The sequence below is a fragment of the Scylla paramamosain genome, chromosome 21 (genome assembly GCF_035594125.1).
Source record: "Scylla paramamosain isolate STU-SP2022 chromosome 21, ASM3559412v1, whole genome shotgun sequence".
NCBI lineage: Eukaryota > Metazoa > Arthropoda > Malacostraca > Decapoda > Portunidae > Scylla > Scylla paramamosain.
Genome location: NC_087171.1, coordinates 15,778,800 through 15,801,913, shown reverse-complemented (window position 1 = coordinate 15,801,913; position 23,114 = coordinate 15,778,800). Strand labels below are relative to the sequence as shown.

The 23,114-nt window shown below is 40.8% G+C and overlaps 1 protein-coding gene across 1 annotated transcript; it reads left to right on the top strand.

The window, feature by feature from the left end:
- Positions 1 to 2,810: 2,810 nt before the first annotated feature.
- On the top strand, positions 2,811 to 23,114 carry LOC135111289 (E3 ubiquitin-protein ligase RNF34-like). The gene is made up of 7 exons (XM_064024526.1): positions 2,811 to 2,815; positions 4,033 to 4,114; positions 9,160 to 9,267; positions 12,459 to 12,609; positions 16,479 to 16,555; positions 17,885 to 18,019; positions 22,998 to 23,114. Exons 1-7 carry the CDS (start codon positions 2,811 to 2,813, stop codon positions 23,112 to 23,114), a joined length of 675 nt encoding a protein of 224 aa, XP_063880596.1.

Genomic DNA, 23,114 nt, shown 5'->3' with positions numbered 1-23,114 from the left:
AAGAATTCTACAAAATAACCAGATGACACGTAATGCCTTCCGCAGAATATCCCAAAACAAAAGAAAGAAAAAACACCAGGAAATCACCACTAGCACTCGGAAAGCGCTGTACGTAACCCCACAACACAACACGCACTACGGAGATTCAAGCGAGAGCTACATCTGGCACATTCAGTTATTCTTCATTTTAACGTCCAGAACAGCATCAACAAAGCTGTCTCGCTGGCACACAGGAGAACATAATGTGCTGCTCTTGCACGCTACGATCTACTAATGTATGCCGTGAGTCAGGACCACTCTAACTACACGACTTGTTTTAATCATTTACTGTTAAAAATACACGAGGGTGCCGCTGTACGTTTTATCTGCCCTTCAACAACATTAGCTGACATGGCACGTTTATCACCTTCAAGTATTCTCTTTGTTTTTTTTTTTTTTTTTTTTTTTTTTTTTCTTTTTAATGGGCGTTGTTTTGAAAGCTACACGGATAGAGAGAGAGAGAGAGAGAGAGAGAGAGAGAGAGAGAGAGAGAGAGAGAGAGAGAGAGAGAGAGAGGGGGGATAAAAGTTTATGCCTCCCTCCCCAGGCGTGGGTTTAATCTATTTTGTTGTGACAGGCATAAAGAACGCGACGCAAGAAACTGGTTATTTTGACAGGAGCTGCGCAGGGAGAAACAGAAGAAAAGGTGTGATGGTTGTCTTTTCATTCACTACCAAGGGATTAAAAACTATAGTCTGGTGTCTGAGAGAAATACCTGATATACCATTACAGTGCTGGTACTACACAGGTTGTTTGGGAGTTGAGTGGATGTATCACTCACTAGGCATTAGGGAGATTTAAAAGAGGATTGGATAAATTCATAGATGAGGATGATAAGTGGATATAACTATGTATGCTTCGTGTAGGGACTGCCGCGTGTAGGCTTGACGGCTTCTGTAGCTTTATTTATTTATTTATTTTTAATTCATTATCTTTGTTCTTTATAGTATGGACAGTTGTATCTTTTTAAAATTTATATCTTTTCTTTTTTTTTTTTGTAATCTATATGTTTTCTCTCAAGAGGAAGGCCTCAAGACACATTGTAATCTTGGTTAATCCCTTTGACTCTTCTTTTTTTGGGGACTGGCACCTCAGAGGATCTTTTTTACATAAATTTTGATAACCTTGCCCAGTGCCTCTTACATAAAAAAAAAAAAAAAAATCTTTACTTACGCTGTTCTCTAAAAAGAATATGCGAGTTTCTGCAGTTCGGAAATTATCTGAAACAGTAAATGGCTCAACACTGCAGAAAATGTATATTTAAGTTACGTAAACAAAATGTACTGGTAATCGTCACAGTAACCGCGACTTAATAACGCTAAGCATGAAAGTAAGCCGGGAAAATGTTTTGTTGGTCATTTTTCGGCTGTGTAGTATTTAAATTACAAGCGAAGTACGTAAATAATTAGTCTGTACTGTACCATTGCCATTTTCCCCCTCTTTGTTTTCGGCTAGATTAAGTGTCATGGCACATTATTTTACTATTACCAATGTTATTTTTTTTGTCAGTGTGTAGGGGTGTGCGTTCGTATGTGTGTGTGCGTGAATAGGGTTAGATGGGGCGGGGGAGGTGGGGAGAGTTTGTGGATAGGGGTTAGAATTGGAGGGAGGAGGGCGTGTGGGTGTGGGTGTAAGGGTAATTAATTTACACAAATATATCTATAGTCCTCCCTCTCTCTCTCTCTCTCTCTCTCTCTCTCTCTCTCTCTCTCTCTCTCTCTCTCTCTCTCTCTCTCTCTCTCTCTCTCTCTCTCTCTCTCTCTCTCTCTCTCTCTCTCTCTCTCTCTCTCTCTCTCTCTCTCTCTGCTGAATACTCCACACAAAGGTTTTATTCTTTGTCATATTTCAGGATGAAGGCGGCCAAGAGGGAGAGGGAGAGAACGAGACGCGGCTTCTGACTATCATGTTGCGTTGCGTTCTGTTGCTGTCAGTTCGCGGATAGAGAGTATTGCACCTTTCCGAACGTCTCACCACTTCTTGCGGGAATAAGAGACAGCATGCACGACGGCTAAGAACACGCACAGCCCTGGAAAAGGCTCAACTAGACGGAAAGATAAAGTAAGTTTAGCGAACACGGCATGAAATACAACGGAATAAAGAAAGATGAGTAGAAAAAGTCTAGGAAACATTTGTTCTGTGCTGGAGTAGTTGTAAAAGGTGATACCGTTGATGTTGATAAAAAGGTTCTTATAGTGTTACCTGCAGAGATGATTGCACCTTACTACCGTCCTTGCTGGCGGTGGTGGTGGCCTCCCACGTGAAGGAAAGAGAGGGGAGTGAGTGACTGAGTGTTGGTGGGGGTGAGAAAGTGTTAGTACGAGTGGCTAACTACGTGTGTGTGATGAACGTTACGAAATTTCTGTAAAAAATAGATACGTGTATGAAGTTCAACGAGGAGCCTTTAGCTGAGTGGTGCAGCATAGTGTAGGGCTTGTCGAGGAAGAAAAAAAAGAAGAAAAAAACACATATGGAATAAGAACCAACAATGAGTCAAAACTGTATGGTAAAGTACTGTTTAACTATAAGCTGATCACTTTTCTACTAAGATAGACAGAATAAGCGCCGGTTTACTCCATACAGCCAAAACTAAGAACGGAGGGGCAGAATATCAAAACTACCTCCTCTCCATCTCCCTTCGTGCAGTAATCCCATGATGACAAGTAGATGAAAAGAACTACATTAATTAGGGTACTCCACGATGATAAGGTGAAAAGTGTTCGGGTGATAGCAAGTGTTAAAGAGCAGGAATCAGTCCCCTGCTGCCTTACACAATGCGGTGGGTGGGCGGGGATGTGTTGGAGCGTGACGGTGGTGAATGAGGACAGACAGATACAAGCACGCCTCGGACCAGACCAGCGCGCCTTTATTATGCTTGAGTGGACTGAGACTATGACGAGGCGACTGACTGTATCCAAGGGGTGAAACACTGGGAGGAACATGAGGAACAACAACAACAACAAGACAACGACGACGACCACAACAACATGAAGAACATGAACAACAACAATAACAACAACAACAACAACAACAACAACAACAACAACAACAACAACAACAACAATAACAACAAGATAATAAAAAATTATGATGATGCAACAACAACAACAAACACTGGCAGCTACAAGACCCACCTAATGGTAACTTAGAAACAAAATATTAACATCTTCACTTATTAACAACACACACTTGTACTCTCTCTCTCTCTCTCTCTCTCTCTCTCTCTCTCTCTCTCTCTCTCCTCTCTCTCTCTCTCTCTCTCTCTCTCTCTCTCTCTCTCTCCTCTCTCTCTCTCAGGTAGGCCTAATGATGCGTCTAATATGCGTGATGAAGGAAAATTTATTGCATGTTAATTATTGTTTAAAAATATTTTCACCAAGATAAACTTCAATAGCCGTGTGTGTGTGTGAGTGTGTGTGTGTGTGTGTGTGTGTGTGTGTGTGTGTGTGTGTGTGTGTGTGTGTGTGTGTGTGTGTGTGTGTGTGTGTGTGTGTGTGTGTTCCTCGTCTCATAACCTTGTATCAACCTAGTTATTGCATTTTTTCCTGATCTTTCCATTTGTGACAGTAATTATTTCGTTAAAAAGTTTAAATTTTCTTCAGGTTTCTTCCTGTATCCTTTACTTCTTTCTCTCTTTTATGGAACTTGAGTCGTCTTTGCCTCTCCTAAGTTACAGAAATTTCTCCTTATTCCTTCCTTGACGATAGAAAAATCATTTATCCCTCCTAAAATTTCAAATAATCTATAGTCTTCCTCTTTGCCATTCATTCCATCCTCCTCCTAACAGAGCTTACTGTATTTTTGCTTCCTCTTATTCACAAAACACTCTGATAAACAACCACCGCTATTATCCGTGTACAGTATGTCTTCTATAAATCCCTGATCTTTCTTGCCCTTATTCTTTATGCACATTACCACCTCATTCTGCCTCTAGACTTAACATATTACGTCCGCATTCCTCTCTTCGTAAATATCATGTCCTCACACTTCCCTCAGAAAGTCTCACATAAACAGAAAGTCCAGAACCCCTCTTAGAAATGTAGTTATTTGGTATGAACAAGATAAGGTGACACCACACGTAATACAGCGGCTAACAAGGGAACCACGACCTTCTGCTTCTCCTCCACTGTCGCTGTTCTTTCACCATACCCCATTAACTTTACAAATACAGGCTCAGGGAGGAGTCTTTTCAAGGGCCTGAGTTCTGTTTGATTTAGAGAGACTCGCTATCTGTTCTGCTCCGTTTTAGGGTTATGTAGCAGGTCGGCGAGGAGTGACGTGAATGCCCAGCAGTGATCGAGTTAATGGTGTCACGTGGTGCAGTGGCAGGAATGTTAACTCGTCACCAAGTTAACTCATCACTAGAGTCTGCTTTATTATCCTCTCTGCAGCAAATCCTCTTGTAATTTGTGTAAGCTCCGGTGTTGTTTATGGATGAACCAGATTTTTTTTTTATTTCACTTTACATTTTATTTTTTCGCGTTTTATTTTGTTGCTGATTTATCCACTTTGCTATTTTGTACATAGCCGACTTGAAAAGGGATATGTCACCACAATGCAGTTCCTGTACTTACTTTTACTTTGTCACTTAATCAGCATATTTTGAATAACTTACTTGTCAATCCCGAGGCTTCACCAAATCATCTCACTGCACTGGAAATTAACAGAAAAAAGAAAATGAGGTAGGGGGAAGTGTACAGTACATGGACATACAAACATTTGATTATAAAGAACAACTGATAAACAAAAAAAAAGAACGTTTATATTAAAGAGCTAACACACACACACACACACACACACACATACACACACACACACACACACACACACACATACACACACACACACACACAGCCTCCCTGGGACCGTCCCAAGCCCACGTCTTATCATTTTACCTTCCTCTTCATCTCGCGGTCTGTGGTTTCGTGCCTTAATTAAAGTCACCACGGTCTAGCATCTCGCACCCCGGAAGCCAGGTCTGTCCTCTAAACCCCTGAGCCGTTACAGCGCCACGCCCAGCCCGCCGCTTGAAAAATGAAGCAAGCCTTGGCAAGATGCTGATCTGATACGGCTCTCCGTGAACATAACAACTAGCAGGTTTTCTAATTATTCAAATCATAAAATAAGAAACACTGATTGTGGATAAGCTGTTTTCGTCATATCACAGTTACGAAACATTACGTCATTAAGCTCCAGTCAGACCATTGGTTGAGAAATGAAACGTTCCAACAGTTCACACTCTCGCGCCTCAGAGACGCGACAGAGTAGTAATCAATTTAAGGCGCGCATTGGAGGTGTCTAGACGTGAACCCCTTCAGGAACTGTTTTATTGTATATTTTAAAATCTCTTTAAGAATTGTAAGTAAAATAAATAAACAGAATAGTAACTTGGCAATCAATGACTATGGATACATAAATGAAGCTCTAAGTATGTATAGGTGAAGAAGAAAATAACATTAAGCGTTGAAAAACTGACCTTAAGGGAGGAAAAAACCGGCTTGAGGTGCTGGCAACACTGGAAACACGAACCCTACAACGTTACTAGTGAGAATCATGATAACGAAGACTCGAATCACTGGAATCCTGTCACTGCAAAAAAAAAGAAATCCTCACTTTTGGTATAAAAGACTAAAGGGCGCCAAACTTGTACAAAAAAAAAAAAAATGTAAGTATGCCTGGCCACTCAGATTCACAAGCATGCGCGCCATGTACTTCAGCCCTAAGCGTCCCCTCTGCCCATGGATTCTCTCCCTCCCTCCCGCAAATTGAGGCGCTGCTGGTCTGTTTCTCCGCCACTCCGCCGCCTTTAATGGCCCGCCGCAAGTCTCCCGCTGACTGTAATCTCCTTCCTCAACACCATTGTCTTTCGCCTCATTCCTTACCAGGTTTTCTGTGTGTGTGTGTGTGTGTGTGTGTGTGTGTGTGTTTAAACAGTGATTACTTTAGACAATCCTACTACCACCACCACTACTACTACTACTACTACTACTACTACTACAAACTATGTGTGTGTGTTTGTGTGTGTGTGTGTGTTTTAGGTTCGGAGAGAGGAGAGGAAAAAAATACATGATGCCGGGAAGAAAATGTATTCCCTTGTCTTGAAAATGGTGTGGCGGTGGTTCTTACGCGGGAGAAACGACTCGGTTGTTGACCGTTCGGGTGTTTGTTGCTCAGAGGCACTCACTGGCTCATTCCTTGCCGCGGAGTGCACCAGGCTGGCTAACGCATTGCTCACCCAGACGTAGGGAAGCAAATTATTCAACTTTATATTTCAACTGTACGTGGAGATTTCTTGGTACAGTGCATTGCAAAGTGTACTGATTAAAAGGTCTGGTTATAGAGATACATGATATATTTTGTCCACAGCATGCTACTACTACTACTACTACTACAACAACTACTATCATCATTAGCATGCTCGTTAATCCGGCAATTAGTGCAGCTAACAAATAAGGACTGTCAGAGTTGCTATTTACTTTTTCATCATAATGCCTCCGTTAAGCAAGTTACCGTCTTTATTTTTTGGTCACATGTTGTTAATAATAATAATAATAAAAATAATAATAATAATAATAATAATAATAATAATAATAATAATAATAATAATAATAATAAACTTAACGAGGAGACCATTAGCCTAAAACTGACACGTGGAACATAATGAGCTGCTCTTACTCGTTACCACGTATTAGTTCATGCTGTAAATCTACGTCAGCGACAGTCTAATTACTCAACATTTTTTTTTTTAAGTAACTCTATCAACAAGAGAGAGAGAGAGAGAGAGAGAGAGAGAGAGAGAGAGAGAGAGAGAGAGAGAGAGAGAGGAGAGAGAGAGAAACACTACACTGAAACATTTTAAGCATTTATTACTAGTATTTGTACGTGATTGATATAAGTAGTGCAGGGTTTTCAAGACACATCCTGCAGTTTTGCCTTTCTGAACCAAATAGCGTTTCAGGCAAAGTTACTGAGAAACGATTACAATATACGAAATCAAGAAATTATAATGCCATATAATTAACACAAAAAAAAAAAGTTATACTGAAGAATAAAAGTATGATGATACAGGAGAGAGAGAGAGAGAGAGAGAGAGAGAGAGAGAGAGGAGAGAGAGAGAGAGAGAGAGAGAGAGAGAGAGAGAGAGAGAGAGAGAGAGAAACCCTGACATAACTTTTCTTATATAAAAATCTATAGCTAAGATCCGCCTTCTCTTTTCTTCTCCACCCTCTAAGAGTAAAGTAGACGTACGCACAATGTTCATGAAACGGTATGACTGCTGCGGAGGAATGAACGAAGCAAGCTATGGTTTTCTTCTTCGTGTGCAACAGACGTGTTCATCATTCTCGTCCACTGGATACGTATAATTGAAATGAAACCATGAGACTGAAATAGAGAAGCTAAACACATTATTGTCTTCGAGATCAAATTCTTAAGGAGGATGGTACAGGATTGACTGATGTTGAATTCCATACTAATTAGGGTATTGCAGCCGGATATATGATACGTGATAGCTTTTACCTATCATTATTTATATCAGTTTATGTTTGAATTTGTTCCTATGACACACGCACACACACACTCTCTCTCTCTCTCTCTCTCTCTCTCTCTCTCTCTCTCTCTCTCCTCTCTCTCTCTCTCTCTCTCTCTCTCTCTCTCTCTCCCTGTGTCTGTGTGTGTGTGTGTGTGTGTGTGTGTGTGTGTGTGCTAAATGAATAACAATATATTCAACCTTTTTTTTTTTTTAATAGTACTTAAGAGTAATTATGTGTGTTCATGACAGAGCCTATTATGAAAGTATATTTCAGTGTCATCAGAGTCAGCTAACGTAAAACTAATTATTTAGCATTTTTTTATACCTGACTGACTTAATAAATTATCAGATTTCAGAACATCTCAACTATATATATATATATTTTTTTTTTTTTGCTTTTTGCTTTTTACTTTTTTTTTTTTTCTAGTTTGAGGGAAACTTGTACTTGCTAAAATTTGGTTGAACTATTGTTAAGTAAAGGGCGGTGAGCTTGCAGGATATTTAGATAGCTCGTGGTGGCGTGGTGAGTCCTGCCGCGGCTGTGTGGTGGCAGGAGATGAAACGAGATGTGTGTGTGTGTGTGTGTGTGTGTGTGTGTGTGTGTGTGTGTGTGTGTGTGTGTGTGTGTGTGTGTGTGTCTGTGCGTGCGTGCTGTCCAGTTATGATTTTATTTTTATGTAAGAACGGCTGGAAAAAAATGATAAAATAAAAAAAACACTGAAGGTACCAGTTCCCATAGAGTACAACAGATAAGATTACCCAGAATAAGAGGAAAATGTCTTCAAACCTCCCTTTTGTAAGAGCTCATGGTGTAGGTAGGGCAAATACAAAAGCAGGCCGGGGGTTCCAGAGTTTACCAGTGTGTGAGACTTGACACCATGACTTCTCACCAGCCACTCGTATTTCCTGCTCCTCCAAGAAATATGCCCAGTTATACAGAAGCTGATGTCATAAACAAATACTGAGTTATCTCCAGTTCATATGCCTCTCTCTCTCTCTCTCTCTCTCTCTCTCTCTCTCTCTCCTCTCTCTCTCTCTCTCTCCTCTCTCTCTCTCTCTCTCTCTCTCTCTCTCTCCTCTCTAGCTCTGTTTTTATTCCACCTATATTCGTTTTGCTTCTTTTTTCTTTTTCGTTCTTTTCGTTGATATTCATGTCATTGTCAGTCTAGCAACATCCTTCTTTTTCCAGCTTAATTGCAAAATCTTCATCCTTCTTCTTCTTCTTTTTCTTTTTCTTTTTTCTTCTTCTTCTTCTTCTTCTCTTTCTTTTTTTTTTGTTATGTTAAATTCACTTGTGTTTGGCTGTTTGTTTGTTGTTGTTGTTGTTGTTGTTGTTGTTGTTGTTCTTCCTCTTCTTCCTTTTATTTCCTTCTTCCTCTTTTATTTTTTTTTGTTGTTAATTTAATTAGTGTTTGGCGTCCTCTTCTTTTCTTCTATCAACTCCTCCTCCCCCCTCCTCATGCACCGTCACCCACCACCACCACCATCACCATAACCACCCTCACACAACAATTTAGAGCGGTCCACACCCAAGATCTGTCTTTCCTAACAGTTACCTAATCCTCCGTAGTGAGCCTCTACCTCCTGCACAGCCGCATGCTGCTGCCTTCATTACCATGTTGATTGTCACCTTCCTTTGCCGCCGCCTCCCTACTGCTGCAGGTCTGAACGGGCCGGGCTTCCCATCACTAGACGCTAAGGTAATTACGTATCTACAGTTCATTGTATTTCAGTGCATTATTCTGCCTATCGCTGGGCATAAGGTGTAAGATAAGATTACGGACGGAATTCTTAAACCTGCCTGCATCTTTTTCTTCTACTTATGTTTTAAATGCTAAATGTTAAACAAAAGAAACATCCTTACGATGGCTCATGACGTCACCGAAGTTCATGTGTCTGCTATTTCAGAGGGCTGGCAAAAACACTATTTTTTGCTCATTATTTCTGCTTGTCCGAGTCTTCTGGAAAACAATTAGCAGATCATTACTGCGAGCAAAGAGTTTGGTAATGGTAACTGCCTCGCCCTGTGAACACCGAAAAGGCTGATGGAAGGCGCCCCCCGACAGCAGCCCTATACTATTCACTAATATGATAAAAAATTAGAATTCAAACTCCCTGCAGTAACTCTATCAAGGGACACTGTTAAATGTAGACTGTGGCATCACACATGTGGAGTGAACTGTAGCCGAGAACAAGAGGAGGATTTGTGATAAGATCTCAGAAATTCCGAACTAATGACAAGTTTACGAGATCAGTAACTATCACCCACGACTACAAAACAACACCCCACCAACATAAACAGATTAATTTATTGGTGGTCTATTCCTGAAGAGCGACAGTTTGTTTTCATTGGTCAGCCTCCACGTGTCAACCACGTTCCTTGCTTGCTGTGTGGCTGCCTTCGGGTCAGTCAGTTTAAGTGCACGTAGTGTTTACTGGAAGGAATGTAGCCAGTATGCCAGCCTGTGTTTAACATGAACGGTAACATAACAAAATTATGTGAAATAATTGCTATACTTTACTAAGGTTAATAAAAAAAATTAAAAAATTACTCTTTATAAAATTGTAACTCATTAAAGGAAACGAGTTGAGGTCTCACATCGGCCTGATTTCTTAGACAGCAAATTTGTCTTTTACCACTGTTTTCAATGACCGCATATCGACCGTCCATGGACATGGTGCAAAATATGGGGTTCACTAGCCCTAGAAGACCACCAGCCTCCCTGAGAGTGCTGCCAGTGATCTGAGAGAAAATAGGGAATGAGCTTCAACAAGGGCGGTGAAATAATATTCGCGTGTTGAGTCAAGCTACACATGACGCATCACTTATGAGGAGTGGCTTTTCCAATCATGTAGCCAATCTATTACTCATTTTCTCCTATTGGTTTTGCTTAGTAATGGCGTCTTTGATGTTATATATATATATTTTTAGAGAGCAAAGGCTTCGTCACACCAGCACCTTTTCGTCAATTTATTCCATCAATTTTCTGAAAAATTAACAATTTCTTGAACACGTCCCGTCCCACAAATACGTTCGTGTTCTCTTTCTATCGAGTATAAATAAACATGGTTCTCACACACGACAAACAGTTGCTTCTCTGTACTTATTTACATGTCTTGTCCATTAAAAACGACCCGAAACTAGCTAAAAAAAAAAAAAAGGAGGGGGAGAGAAAAAAGAAAAAGAAAAAAGTACATGGTTGGCTAGTCGCGAGGCAGAAACTTTTTTCTATGTGTGTGTGGCACGTAATGTGTCCCAAAGACATACAACAGTGGTGCCGTGTGCTGTCAGTCACAGATTCATCTGATAGACGTGTCCACCTTAGATTATTCATTCATTGCATCCGTAGTGTGTAGAAATTAATTTTTGGCTTAAGAAAGACCTCCAAAATTTAGATACCAGTTCGGTCACGCGAGACACTGCTGGCCGTAAGAAAACCACTTATCAGATAGTGTAAAAAGCAAACTTTGTCTATTTATTTTATTCATCTATCTGTTGTTGCTGTTGATGTTGTTGTTGTTGTTGTTGTTGTTGTTTTTAACGGTAAATTTTTCTTTACACAAAAAAAAATCGGATATTTATATGTTAACAGGTAGGGATCTTTATTTGACAATGGAAATTAACGATGACTTCAATAATAAGCACTATTAATATAACAATTTAATAATAACACCACAAGCCTTTGAAAATGCTCTTAATGAGAGAACAAGGCATCTTGCAACAAGGCCCTGAAGAAAAGTTTCACCTTAGGCTCGTATTTAGAAACGCTTTGCTCTCTCACCAGGACTATTCTCAAAGGCCACAGAGATGGTTAGCCGGGTTTTCAAAAGTGTTTCTCTCGTTCATGATATAGAAATCTTGTTAATCTGTCACTAGAACCACAAAAACACCCTTGAAAACCCGCGTCACTTAAACTAGTGGAGCCTTCATGAAGCAGAAAATGTGCGGACAAAAGTGTTTCAAAATTTGATCCCTAGTCTTCATAAAACCTCCTAATGGTAACTGGAATTAAATAACAAAGATGCAAGTAAGAGGTGACCCTGGCTTTCACACCCTGGGAATTTGAGCCTAACAAGAGACGTGAACGCATGATTGCTTCTGATCTTGAGAAGGACTTGTTGACGGAGACTCGAGATCGTCAACCATGAAGCACTGAACCGAATTCGAGTCACAAGCACAGGCACGCACACACACACGCATCGGGCCGCCCTCCCTGAGCTACGCCACTGACATGGAAACGATGCATTACTGAGGGGGGAGAATTTTCGCTCTTTTAGCCAGAGGACGCTTCTCATCTGGGGATCACGCCGGGAGGGGATTTATGTAAAGCGAGAGACAACCAATACAAGTCATGACATGCTGGGAAAGTGGTGCTAGGTGTGGGTGTTTTTCAATCGACTTACGACACTCTTCCTTTCTCTCTCTCTCTCTCTCTCTCTCTCTCTCTCTCTCTCTCTCTCTCTCTCTCTCTCTCTCTCCGCCGTCACGTCACTGCCAGTCGTCCCCGCCTTATTCTTGCTCATTTTTCCTTTGCTCGCTTTCTTTCTTTCTTTCTTTCTTAGGATACATCGTTTCATCTTTTTTTTTTCTTTCCTTCTTTCTCGAACCCTGTCTTTCCATCTCATTCGTTTCCTCATACCACATTCATAAAATCTCCCTTTAGTAGTAGTCACAGTAGTAGTAGTAAACAATGCAAGACCTTGAAACTAGAGAGAGAGAGAGAGAGAGAGAGAGAGAGAGAGAGAGAGAGAGAGAGAGAGAGAGAGAATGCATACTCACAACATACATACATAGATATTCATACATACAAAAACTTATACATACATACATACATACATACATACATGCCTAGACAAAGCACTATCCTTTTCTCCCCTTCCACGTTTTCAGTACCATCCTCATTACACATTCCAGCGAGGTGTGAGAGGTTGTGACACCTCCTTGCGCGACATCAGGAATATAATGACGCAAGTAGGTGAGGAGCGAGAGGAGTTAGGGGCGGTGGCAGGGCGGGGGCTGGGCGGGGGCTGGGCGGGGGCCGGTGGGGGGGGGGTTGGAGAACGCCTACTGCCACGTCCCACTAACTTATGTGCTCCGAGCGGTGACCTGACATGACCGGCGACTGCCTTAAACGTTACGCAGCAAGATTTACGAGAAGAGGCGGCCGTTAGCAAGGAGCGGGTGTGTTTATCAGTGTCATGGCCTCCTCCCTCCCGGGTTCTCCTCTCCCTCCTCTTAATGCCTACACCGTTCTCTTTCCCTGCATAAATTTTCATTCTATACCCTCTATTTTTCAAATATTACCACCTTGCAACGCAGTGTTATCCTACTCCTACACCGTCTATTCCGGTATCGACTACACTTGCAACTCCTATTTTCCTCCTATTCCCTCTGCTTCTCAAACATTCCTACCTTGCATCACTTAGTTTACTCATCAATGTCTGCTTTCCTGTCCCCAGCTTCTATTTTATTATTTTCCTCTCCTCCACACCCTTCATAAGTCTTCCTCCTATAAACTCTACTTTTCCAGTATTCCTGCCTTGCAATATTGTTATTTTTATTCTCCAGTGTCTGCTTAATTGTACCGTCTTCCCTCCAGCAGTCCTGTACTTTTCTATTTCAGTTTCCCTCCAGACCCTCATTAAGTTTTCCTCTAGCTTTCACTTTTCAAACATTCCTGCTTTGGCCCATAGTCTTTTTTTTTATTATTATTATTATTATTAATTGATTAATTAATCTATTTATTTATTCATTTATTTTCTCTTGGTGTACATACTTAAAATATCATTTAGAGTTCTTAGGAGTGCGGCATAGAAAATAATATTTCAATTTAAAATAAAATAAAAAAAAACACCGACTTTCGATTAATATAAACTTTTTATATCAATATTTTTCTTTTACTATTCATTTACTAATAATTTTACTTTTACTATTTATTTGTCGGGTAAGAAGAAAACTTTTTACCAAAAAAATTATTATTATTATTTTATTTATTTTATTTATTTTTTTGTAGTCAAAAAGTTAAAAAATTTCAATTCCAAATTTTTTTATCAGATATTTGGGATATGTTCTTTACTTAAAGAAGAACAATTGTACATAATTAGAATATTATTTAGAGTTCTCATGAGTGCGGCATAGTTAAAAATCATATTTCATTTAAAAAATAAAACACAAAAACAAAAAAAAATATTTTCCGATTGATATATACTTTTATATCAACATTCTTTTTTCTACTTTTCATGACTTAATCATATGTAACTTTAGATGAATAATTTATTTCCTTTTTTTTCCTTTATTTTATTTTATTTATTTATTTTTTTCTAAAGGTCCGGACCTGTGTTAAAAAACAAAAAGTTCGCAGGAGCGCGGCATAGATAATAATCATAATCCACTTTAAAATAAAATGTACATAATTAAAAAACACACTTTTTCGATTTACCTATACTTGCTGTAACAATATTTTCTCCTACAATTATTTTTTTTAATTACCTGTTATCTAAGAGGAAAATAATAATTAATAATAATAATAATAATAATAATAATAATAATAATAATAATAATAATAATAATAATAATAACAATAATAATAATAATAATGTAATCATCAATCACCACATACGAGTAAATAGAATCAGGTGAGAATCAAATAAGTAAAAGAAAAAAAGTAAATAAACAGGTAAAAAGAACACACTATTTGCCTCTTTATTGCCTTCATAAACAAAAGCATAAAACTAATCACATTCACAACAAAGTCCTATTTTTGGCGTCACGTGATACTGCATTGCTACAAAACGTTCTATTGGCGGACAATACGTGGGTGGCGTAACTCTAGATATTGCCTAATAGCATCACGGATTAATGGTTGGTGCCTTTGCTTAACACAATTCAGGCAGCGGTAGTCGTGGTGGTGGTGGTGGTGGGTATATGGTGCTGGTGATCTAGTAGAGTGGTGTTGATGCTGATGTGGTGATGGTGGTGTGAATATCGTGCTGTTCTGATAGCGTGGTGTTGTTCTGGTGTGATGTGGTGGTGGTGGTGGTGATATATCAGGTCACTCTGGTGGTGTGTTGTTCTGGTGTGGTGATGACGATGACCTGATGTTGGCAATAGGAGTGATGATAGAATGGTACAGTCAAGTGATTTTGTACTGATGATGCGCCCTTTGAGGAAGGAAAACAATTACATCCTGCATCTCCCATCCTCGTAATCCCACTTGAAAATATGACACACCATTTAACATCTATAGTTTTGGATGAACCACTTGCTAGACGGCCAAAGAGCAGCGCCAAATGGTGGAAAAGGACGCCACTTGACCATCTAAACAAGGATGGGGATATCTGTTTATCTATTTACTACTACTAGGGAACTACGAGTGGAAGAACAGAAGAGAGAGTGAGAGGAGGGACAGGCTGGTCACGTGAGAAACAATCACGCATACACCACCCTTTACATTCGAGAAGTGTCACAAAACAGGACATTTCTCGTGTGCTGGAATCTTTGAATTGTTCCTCCTTCAATGTGGAAAAAATAAATAAATAAATGGCAGCGGCACAGAGGCGGCCAGAGAAGGAGGAGAGAATCAGTACTTTCTACTAGGTTGCTTCCATTATTGTTGTGAGATACGGATATACGGATAGAAACTGCTGGTGATTGGGGGTGATTCTAAGGTGAGTGCCACGTGTAGACCTGCAGCTTCACTTATTTTCTATGTTTTTATACTTGTACATTTCCGTATTTCTATGTCTTTCTTGTCGACGCTAGCAAAGGCATAGGAGTAAAAATTCTCTCTCTCTCTCTCTCTCTCTCTCTCTCTCTCTCTCTCTCTCTCTCTCTCTCTCTCTCTCTGATTCAATAAGACCAGGCCAAGGCGGTTAATAACACGCTGATCACAATAAGACTTCACGGTTTGGGTGCTCAAGTGGCACCCTTCGGCGCTGCTGCATGGCTGCCGGGCGCGGTGGCGATGTGAGCGGAAAGAAATTATACAGTTACTTCATACTTCGTTACCAGATCGCAGTCATGTCCTGAGGCGAGTCTCCGGATTGTTCGGCGCCCAACCTACACCACCTAGCAAGTCCCAAGCAACTCATCAGCTACTTTCCTGTACTCAAGGCTCCCACTTTTCCCCGTGGTAATCGCGTGCCTAGTTCAGATCATCTGCTTAAGCAATATCTTTTCCGGTGTCGAGGAGACGAAATGTTTTGTCTCTATCTGATACTTGTAGGAATATGTCTCTCCTGAGTCCATAAGAATATAAGGAAATAAGAAAAAGCTACAAGAAGCCATCAGGTTTACACGTGGCAGCCCCTGTGTGAAATATACCTACCTATTTCCATCTATCATCCTCACCCATTAATTTATCTAATCTTATTTTAAAGCTCCCTAATGATTCAGTACTAACAACTTGATTAATAAGTCTATTCCATTCATCTATCGCTCTATTTGAGAACCGATTCCTTCCTATCTCTTTTTTACATCTAACTTCACCAACCTTGAACACACAATTTCTTGTCCTATCGTGATTACTGGCCCTGAGAATTTTGCTTATGTGATACTTCCCTTTGTGGAAGAAGCTAGTATTGTCCACAAGTCTCACGCGGGAAGGGACGTGGATCTATTATGATGTAGCAAGCTATGCTTGCTTAACTCTCTGGAAAGGAGTTATGTCAACGCTGGGGAAAAAAAAAAACTACAAAGCAATGCCATTGAAAATATTCATAATAGAAAAAATACCCGCAGGGAAATATGTCTAGAAAGAAATTTATCCACTGGGGAAAACTGTCAAGGCGAGGGTGGGAAGGGAAAGGGGTCAGGGAATGTCCAAGAGGTATGTTCATGACCACAGCCCATGCAGCCTTCACACCTTCCACACCTTCCTCAACAAACCCTCCATACTTTTCTTTCCCTCAGGATTAATGAGCACACTGGCCTCCCTCTCCACACCGGCCCTCACCACCTCACTCCTTAGTCTTCCCACACTTTCAAACGTTTCCAGGAAGGAACAAAAGTGTTTAAAATAGCCTCCTTCCCCACTTTCCTAGACATATCCCCATATTCCGTATATTAAAGATGAGTTGGGGAGAGTATTTTGTAACATTAAACTGAGTACATACTTGTAGATGGAAAGGGTGAGTTTAGGGTGTTACAAAAAGAAAAAAAAAAGTAAATAAAATAAAATCTTGCCACCTTACTAGCTAAATCCCCTTCGTGTATTGAAGTGGATGGTTTGAAGGCGTTTTCTTGTCTTAAAAGGAGAATTCGTTGATGGAAAAGTGAGTTTAATATATTTCATCATATCCGTACTTTTTGTTACTACTACTACTACTACTACTACTACTAAAAGGAGTCTAGAAGAGATAAGGATTACAAGTGGTAAAATAAATATGAAGAAATATACGTACATCATGCAAGTAGATACAGAGAGAGAGAGAGAGAGAGAGAGAGAGAGAGAGAGAGAGAGAGAGAGAGAGAGAGAGAGTGTGTGTGTGTGTGTGTGTCAAGGGTTTCTAATCGCACACAGGAAAACCGTCTCCGGAAATTAGTGTGTGGGAGAGACAGAGGAATTAAGAACTGCACGAGGCCACGTGAAGAGGAGGAGGAGGAGGAGGAGGAGGAGGAGGAGGAGGAGGAGGTGTAATCACTTCCACTAACCAGGTACTGTGATTCTCTCTCTCTCTCTCTCTCTCTCTCTCTCTCTCTCTCTCTCTCTCTCTCTCTCTCTCTCTCTCTCTCTCTCTCTCTCTCAAATTTCACGCCTCACGATTGTCTTGATAATAGTGATGTCCTTTCCTAATACTCCAGCTCCTCTGAGGTGCTCCACGGGAGAGAAAAATATACAGACGAGGGGCATTTTCTGCTTTAGTTCCTGTAAATTATACAAATAGGTACTGCTCAGTGAAGTGGCTGGAACCGTTTTTAGGTACTGGGTTTTATGCGTGAGGCTGAGAGGTAAATTTCTAGGAGAGGTCTCTCACGCACAGCTGCCACTACCTACAGCAGACGAGGCCACATCCCCCCACCCGAGGGAGACAGCGAACTTACCTGCGTCTCTAAGATATGGGAAAGAAAGAGCGCTGAAACTCAATCTACGTAACCTAATCTCGGAGGAACATAAAATAATCGAATGGGATCTCGCCACAACCTCAGACACCAAAGTTGTTTGCTTATCAAAGAAATGGGAACAAAGAGCATCGAAATTGAGTCTGAGTTCGTCTCAAAGTAATATAATCGAATGTCTCGCCAGCACTTGGGCGTTGTCAGTCACTCCCCTGCCGACCCATGTTAGAGGAGTGAGCGGGACACTTTGAAGAACACAGACATCAACAGAGAGCAACACAGACATCAACAGAGAGGAACAAAGACAGACATCAACAGAGAACACAGACATCAACAGAGAGCAACACAGACATCAACAGAGAGGAACACAGACAGACATCAACAGAGAGGATCAAGTAGCGCATAATTTCTGTGCTTGTAATTTTGTTTTCGGTCAGTTAAGTCTATAAATCATCTGGGATTACTCATATTAAGTAAACAACACTATCATCAGAAGTCAAAAGATTAATGTGAAGATACGTTTCATGCGAGGAATGCCACGTGTAGACCCGACCGCTTCTTGCTGCTTACTATATTTTCTTATGCTCTTATACTAATATTGTGAATTTATATTTAGTTGTTCTTTACATGCGTAGGCGTTCTATCAATCTAATTACACGTATGTTCCTTGATCAGCAATGCGTTTCAGTTTGCATGATAAACGAGTTAACTAAATGAAGTATATGTATTGCTTCGCCATATCGTGTCTTGCAAAACAGAAGCAGTGACCGAGGCAATCAAGAGGACGCCCCGGCAGCTTCACTCACACAGAGTTCAGCTCGAGCTCCTTAAAACATTCCTCAGACAAAAACAATACCATGCCTTAATTGCCCAAACAAATTTTTTTTATCCAGTGAGTTCATGAAAACGAATTTTAAACGTGACACACATTTATTTCAGAGCCCATTGTGTACATGCACATATATCTCGGTCTCTGCCAATTACATGAAGCCGTGGGTGTTGGAGGAATAGGGTTAAGGCAGGAGAGGAGGGTGACCAGCGAGTAACAGTGATTAAATTATGATGCAAACAATGTCCGGTACTAATGGCACAAAGGCCTGCGCACCTCCTTCTGCCCTCGGCCACCTCAGTATGTTATGTGAAATGTGTGTAACTCACCTACGGTCGTCTGCTGGTCACCCAGCCAGTCGTTCCCCTACGGAAAGAGCTCAGAGCTCATACTGACCGATCTTCAGGTAGGACTGAGACCACTCACACACCACACACCGGGGCAGCGAGACCACAACCCCTCGGGTTACATCCCGTACCTACTTGCTACTAGGTGAACAGGGGCCACATATTAAGAGGCTCGCCCATTTGCCTCGCCGCGATCGGGACTCGAACCCGGGCGAGCGTGTGTGTGTGTGTGTGTGTGTGTATGTGTGTGTGTACCATATTCTGAAACACTTATGGCCGCACCTCCGCTTTATTCAAAAGGCTTTAGTTAAAGCTGCACGAATTTTTTTAAGTGTTTTTACGGGTTCAGTGCCAGATTAACAAGATTTCTACATTATCGAAAGAAGAAACAGTCTTGAGAACACGGCTAACCATCTCTGTGGCCTTTGAAAATAGTCGTGGTGAGAGAGCAAAGCGTTTCTGAATAAGAGCCTAATACTCGCAGTTCTCCATGCTCTTGATCGCTCGTTAGATATTACCTTCCCGGCAAGAGATTTGACTTCATACAGACCAGGAAAGGCTCACACACCACACACCCCAATAGCCAAAGTAACCGCGCAATGTCAGTGGAGAAAATCTTGAGTTATCTGAGCTGAGTTCGAAAATGTTCATGACAGCTACGAGTAGAGTGGAGCGTTGGTGTTTGACTCTGTGTGTGTGTGTGTGTGTGTGTGACGAGGGATGCATACATTGTAGTTGTATTTACCAAGTTGTAGTTAACAGGGTTAGAGTCAAGCTCGTGTTATTCTGTTTTCTGACTTTATCCACCTTATTCATAGTTCTCTCTGTGTGTGTGTGTGTGTGTGTGTGTGTGTGTGTGTTAGTCATATCATGTGATGTGGACTGAATATTACTGTATTGCTTGTTGTGGTCAATGAACTGTCTATCGATCTATCTTTCTTTCTATCTGTGTAGGCAGGCAAGCAGGCAAGCAGGTAGATGGATGAAAGCCAAATCGTATTACAGCCTCCTGCGTCACGTACTACCGTAAGCGTACCCACATGGCTGTACCTTTGCTGTACCCTCACCAGTCAACCACCACGGGACCCAAAGCGAGTAAACATCCTTTCCTCACTACTCAGTCAGAAGGAGGAGGACAAGAGGACGAGCGTTCAAAAGTAACGTCCATCATTTCAGGCTTTTAATATTCCTCCGTGATACGATAAGAGGGGCACGTGTGTGGCTGTGGGGCGTGAAGTGATTGGCGTAAATAATATTGACTTTCGGCCTCTGACTGGATTTGAGTTTCGCTTATGTAAGGTGTGTGTGTGTGTGTGTGTGTGTGTGTGTGTGTGTGTGTGTGTGTGTGTGTGTGTTTATATCTATCACCGCGGAGGTTCCTTGCCAATTAATTTAGTCTCCTTGACATACGTTGGGAAAAATATCTCGTCAGTAGTTTCCTTTATTCGTAAGGCAATTTGTCATTTTTCCATTGGTTTGGCTAAAAGAGAGAGAGAGAGAGAGAGAGAGAGAGAGAGAGAGAGAGAGAGAGAGAGAGAGAGAGAGAGAGAGAGCCTGTCTACATACATACATGACGTCAGCAGTTGGGTGACGGTTTGTTATGAAAAAAAGAAACGTACCTTCATATATTCTTATTTGTGCAGATATTGAATTAAGTTATTGAATTACACGGTGCTCTCTTAAAAAAAAAAAAAAAAAAACAGTGAGTTATACAATGTCCGTAATAAAACATTCCCTGCAACTCTCACATATAATAGACTGTATATTTGAAACTTTCTCTGCTAAATCATTTTCCCGTAACCATCTACCACTTTCTGGATATTACTATTTGTATGATAGTCTTCTAAATAGTTCTGTAATCTAGAAAAGACATTTTAATCCTTTTCTGTATTTCCATGCAGGCAAATTCATTTTACAACACTCAAAACATTGATCACGATAGGACAAGAAATAATGGATTCGACCTTGGTAAAATTATTTATTTAAAAAGAAACAGAAAGGAATCAGCTCCCGGATATGAGTGGTAGATGATTGAAATAGACTCAGTAATTCAATCGTTAGTGCCGAGTCATTATTGAGCTTCTGAAGAGCATCACACAAATTTTCAGATGGGGATGATAAGTAAAGGCAGGTATGATTCATGCAAGGACTGCCACCTGTAGGACTAATGGATTCTTGCAGCTTGCCTTATGCCCTTGTGGTCTTAACGAGAGACGGCCATAGCAGTAAAAGAGTTAATTCCTCATATTCTGATACATGATATTTGATGAGTATTCTTAGTGTTATGCCTTAATCCACTTATATTCAACGGCCTTCTCCCAGGAGCGCACTTCTTGCTCTGGCATTGTAGGAGTAAAGGGGTTAGTTAGCACCTTCCGTGACACCAAAGGGTTGGGAGTAAAAACAATCAAGACACCTCGTTAAGTAAACTGCCTTCGCTTTTAGTTAAATTCGTCTCTCATGTTTTTTTTTTTTTTTTTTTTTTTTTATTCATTGCGGTTTTGGTTTTCTTTTTTTTGTGTGTGTATAAATGAGTGTGTGTGTGTGTGTGTGTGTGTGTGTGTGTGTGTGTGTGTGTGTGTGTGTGTGTGTGTGTGTGTGTATTTATCTTTGAAGATTTGTCCTTATGACTCCCCTGTTATTTCTTTCTAACATCTTGAGAATTCAATTATCTATAACGAAACTCATTTCTCTCTCTCTCTCTCTCTCTCTCTCTCTCTCTCTCTCTCTCTCTCTCTCTCTCTCTCTCTCTCTCTCTCTCTCTCTACACACTGATTGATTTATCTTTAAGAATTTTTCTCCTTATTTATTTTGTTATCATACGTCTCTGTCTGTTTTTTCAAGCTTGTGGAATAAAAAAATCTTTTATTTTTGACTTAATTCTCTCTTATTACTCTCCAAGGAGCCAAAATTGATTTCCTTTTTCTAAAGAGTTTACTACTGTGTATTTCATGTTTTATTTATTTTTTACTTTTCGTCTTATTTTTTACTCGCGAAGCGAACAACCTCTGGGTACTATTAAATTATCTCCTTATTGTTTCCCTATCAACCGGCGTTTACAAAGTTGCTGAAGGTACCGGAAAAAATAAAGCTGTTTAGCAGTTAAACTTTTAACTAACTAATCTAATGCCATCACTCCATAAGACGCCGCCGTAAACTCACTGTACTGCATTTTAATAGCTTTGTACTACCAGTGATCAGGCCATGAGTAGAGTCCGTCACTGCAAAGCCTCACTCCCCACCAACAGGATGAACCAGCGGCAGCGCAATCATCTGAAACTCACCAGACCGCTTTCCTTGCCTCCAATACTGAAAGCAACACTGTACGGCGGACTAAAGAAGTGACCTATGCGTGCTGTCTCCACTCTGACAAGCAAGGCACGTGTCGGGGAGAGAGAGAGAGAGAGAGAGAGAGAGAGAGAGAGAGAGAGAGAGAGAGAGAGAGAGAGAGAGAGAGAGAGAGAGATAGGTTACTCGTATTGCCTAGTAAACCTATTTATTCCTACAGATTTTTTTTCTTATTTTCTTATTTTCTTTCTACGTTTACCTTGTCATTTAGAAAGTCCTCTCGTGTTACGCGCCACGATGGAGGAAACCTTCCTTTCTTTCCCCTTTCCCATCGTATTTTTTTTTTCTCTCCCTCCGTTTCCTGCCTAAAGAAGAGGAGGAGGAGGAGGAGGAGGAGGAGGAGGAGGATGGAGTCTGAAGTCCCGTTTCTATCTAGCATTCCTACTCCTTTCCTCTCCAAAACACCTCCTTTACCCCCCACACCCCTATTCACTCGCTCTACCTCCCCTTCACATCCTCTTCTCCCCCACCCTTTCACACCTGACACTCTACCTGGCACCTTCTTGTGTAAATTCTTCCCACAAACACTGCCATCGACCCATCCCTTTCAGAGCCTCCTCCTCCTCTTCCTCCTCCTCCTCCTCATACTCTTCCTTCTTCCCCTTCCTCCTCATGTCCATCTATCACTTTTTTTATCTTCACACCATGGAATTTAGACCACGAGCTAAGACAAAGAAAAAGACAAAAAAGAGAGAAGGAAAAGAAGGATGTCACATTGAGAGAGAGAGAGAGAGAGAGAGAGAGAGAGAGAGAGAGAGAGAGAGAGAGAGAGAGAGAGAGAGAGAGAGAGAGAGAGAGAGTTCACATGCACATAGTTCTGAGAAAAGCTAATAATCTTTTGTCCTGTAGTGGAATTTTTTATTTTGTGTTGATGATGATGACAATGATGCTGATGATGATGATGATTATGATGATGATGATGATGATGATGATGATGATGATGATGATGATGATGAAGTAACCTGA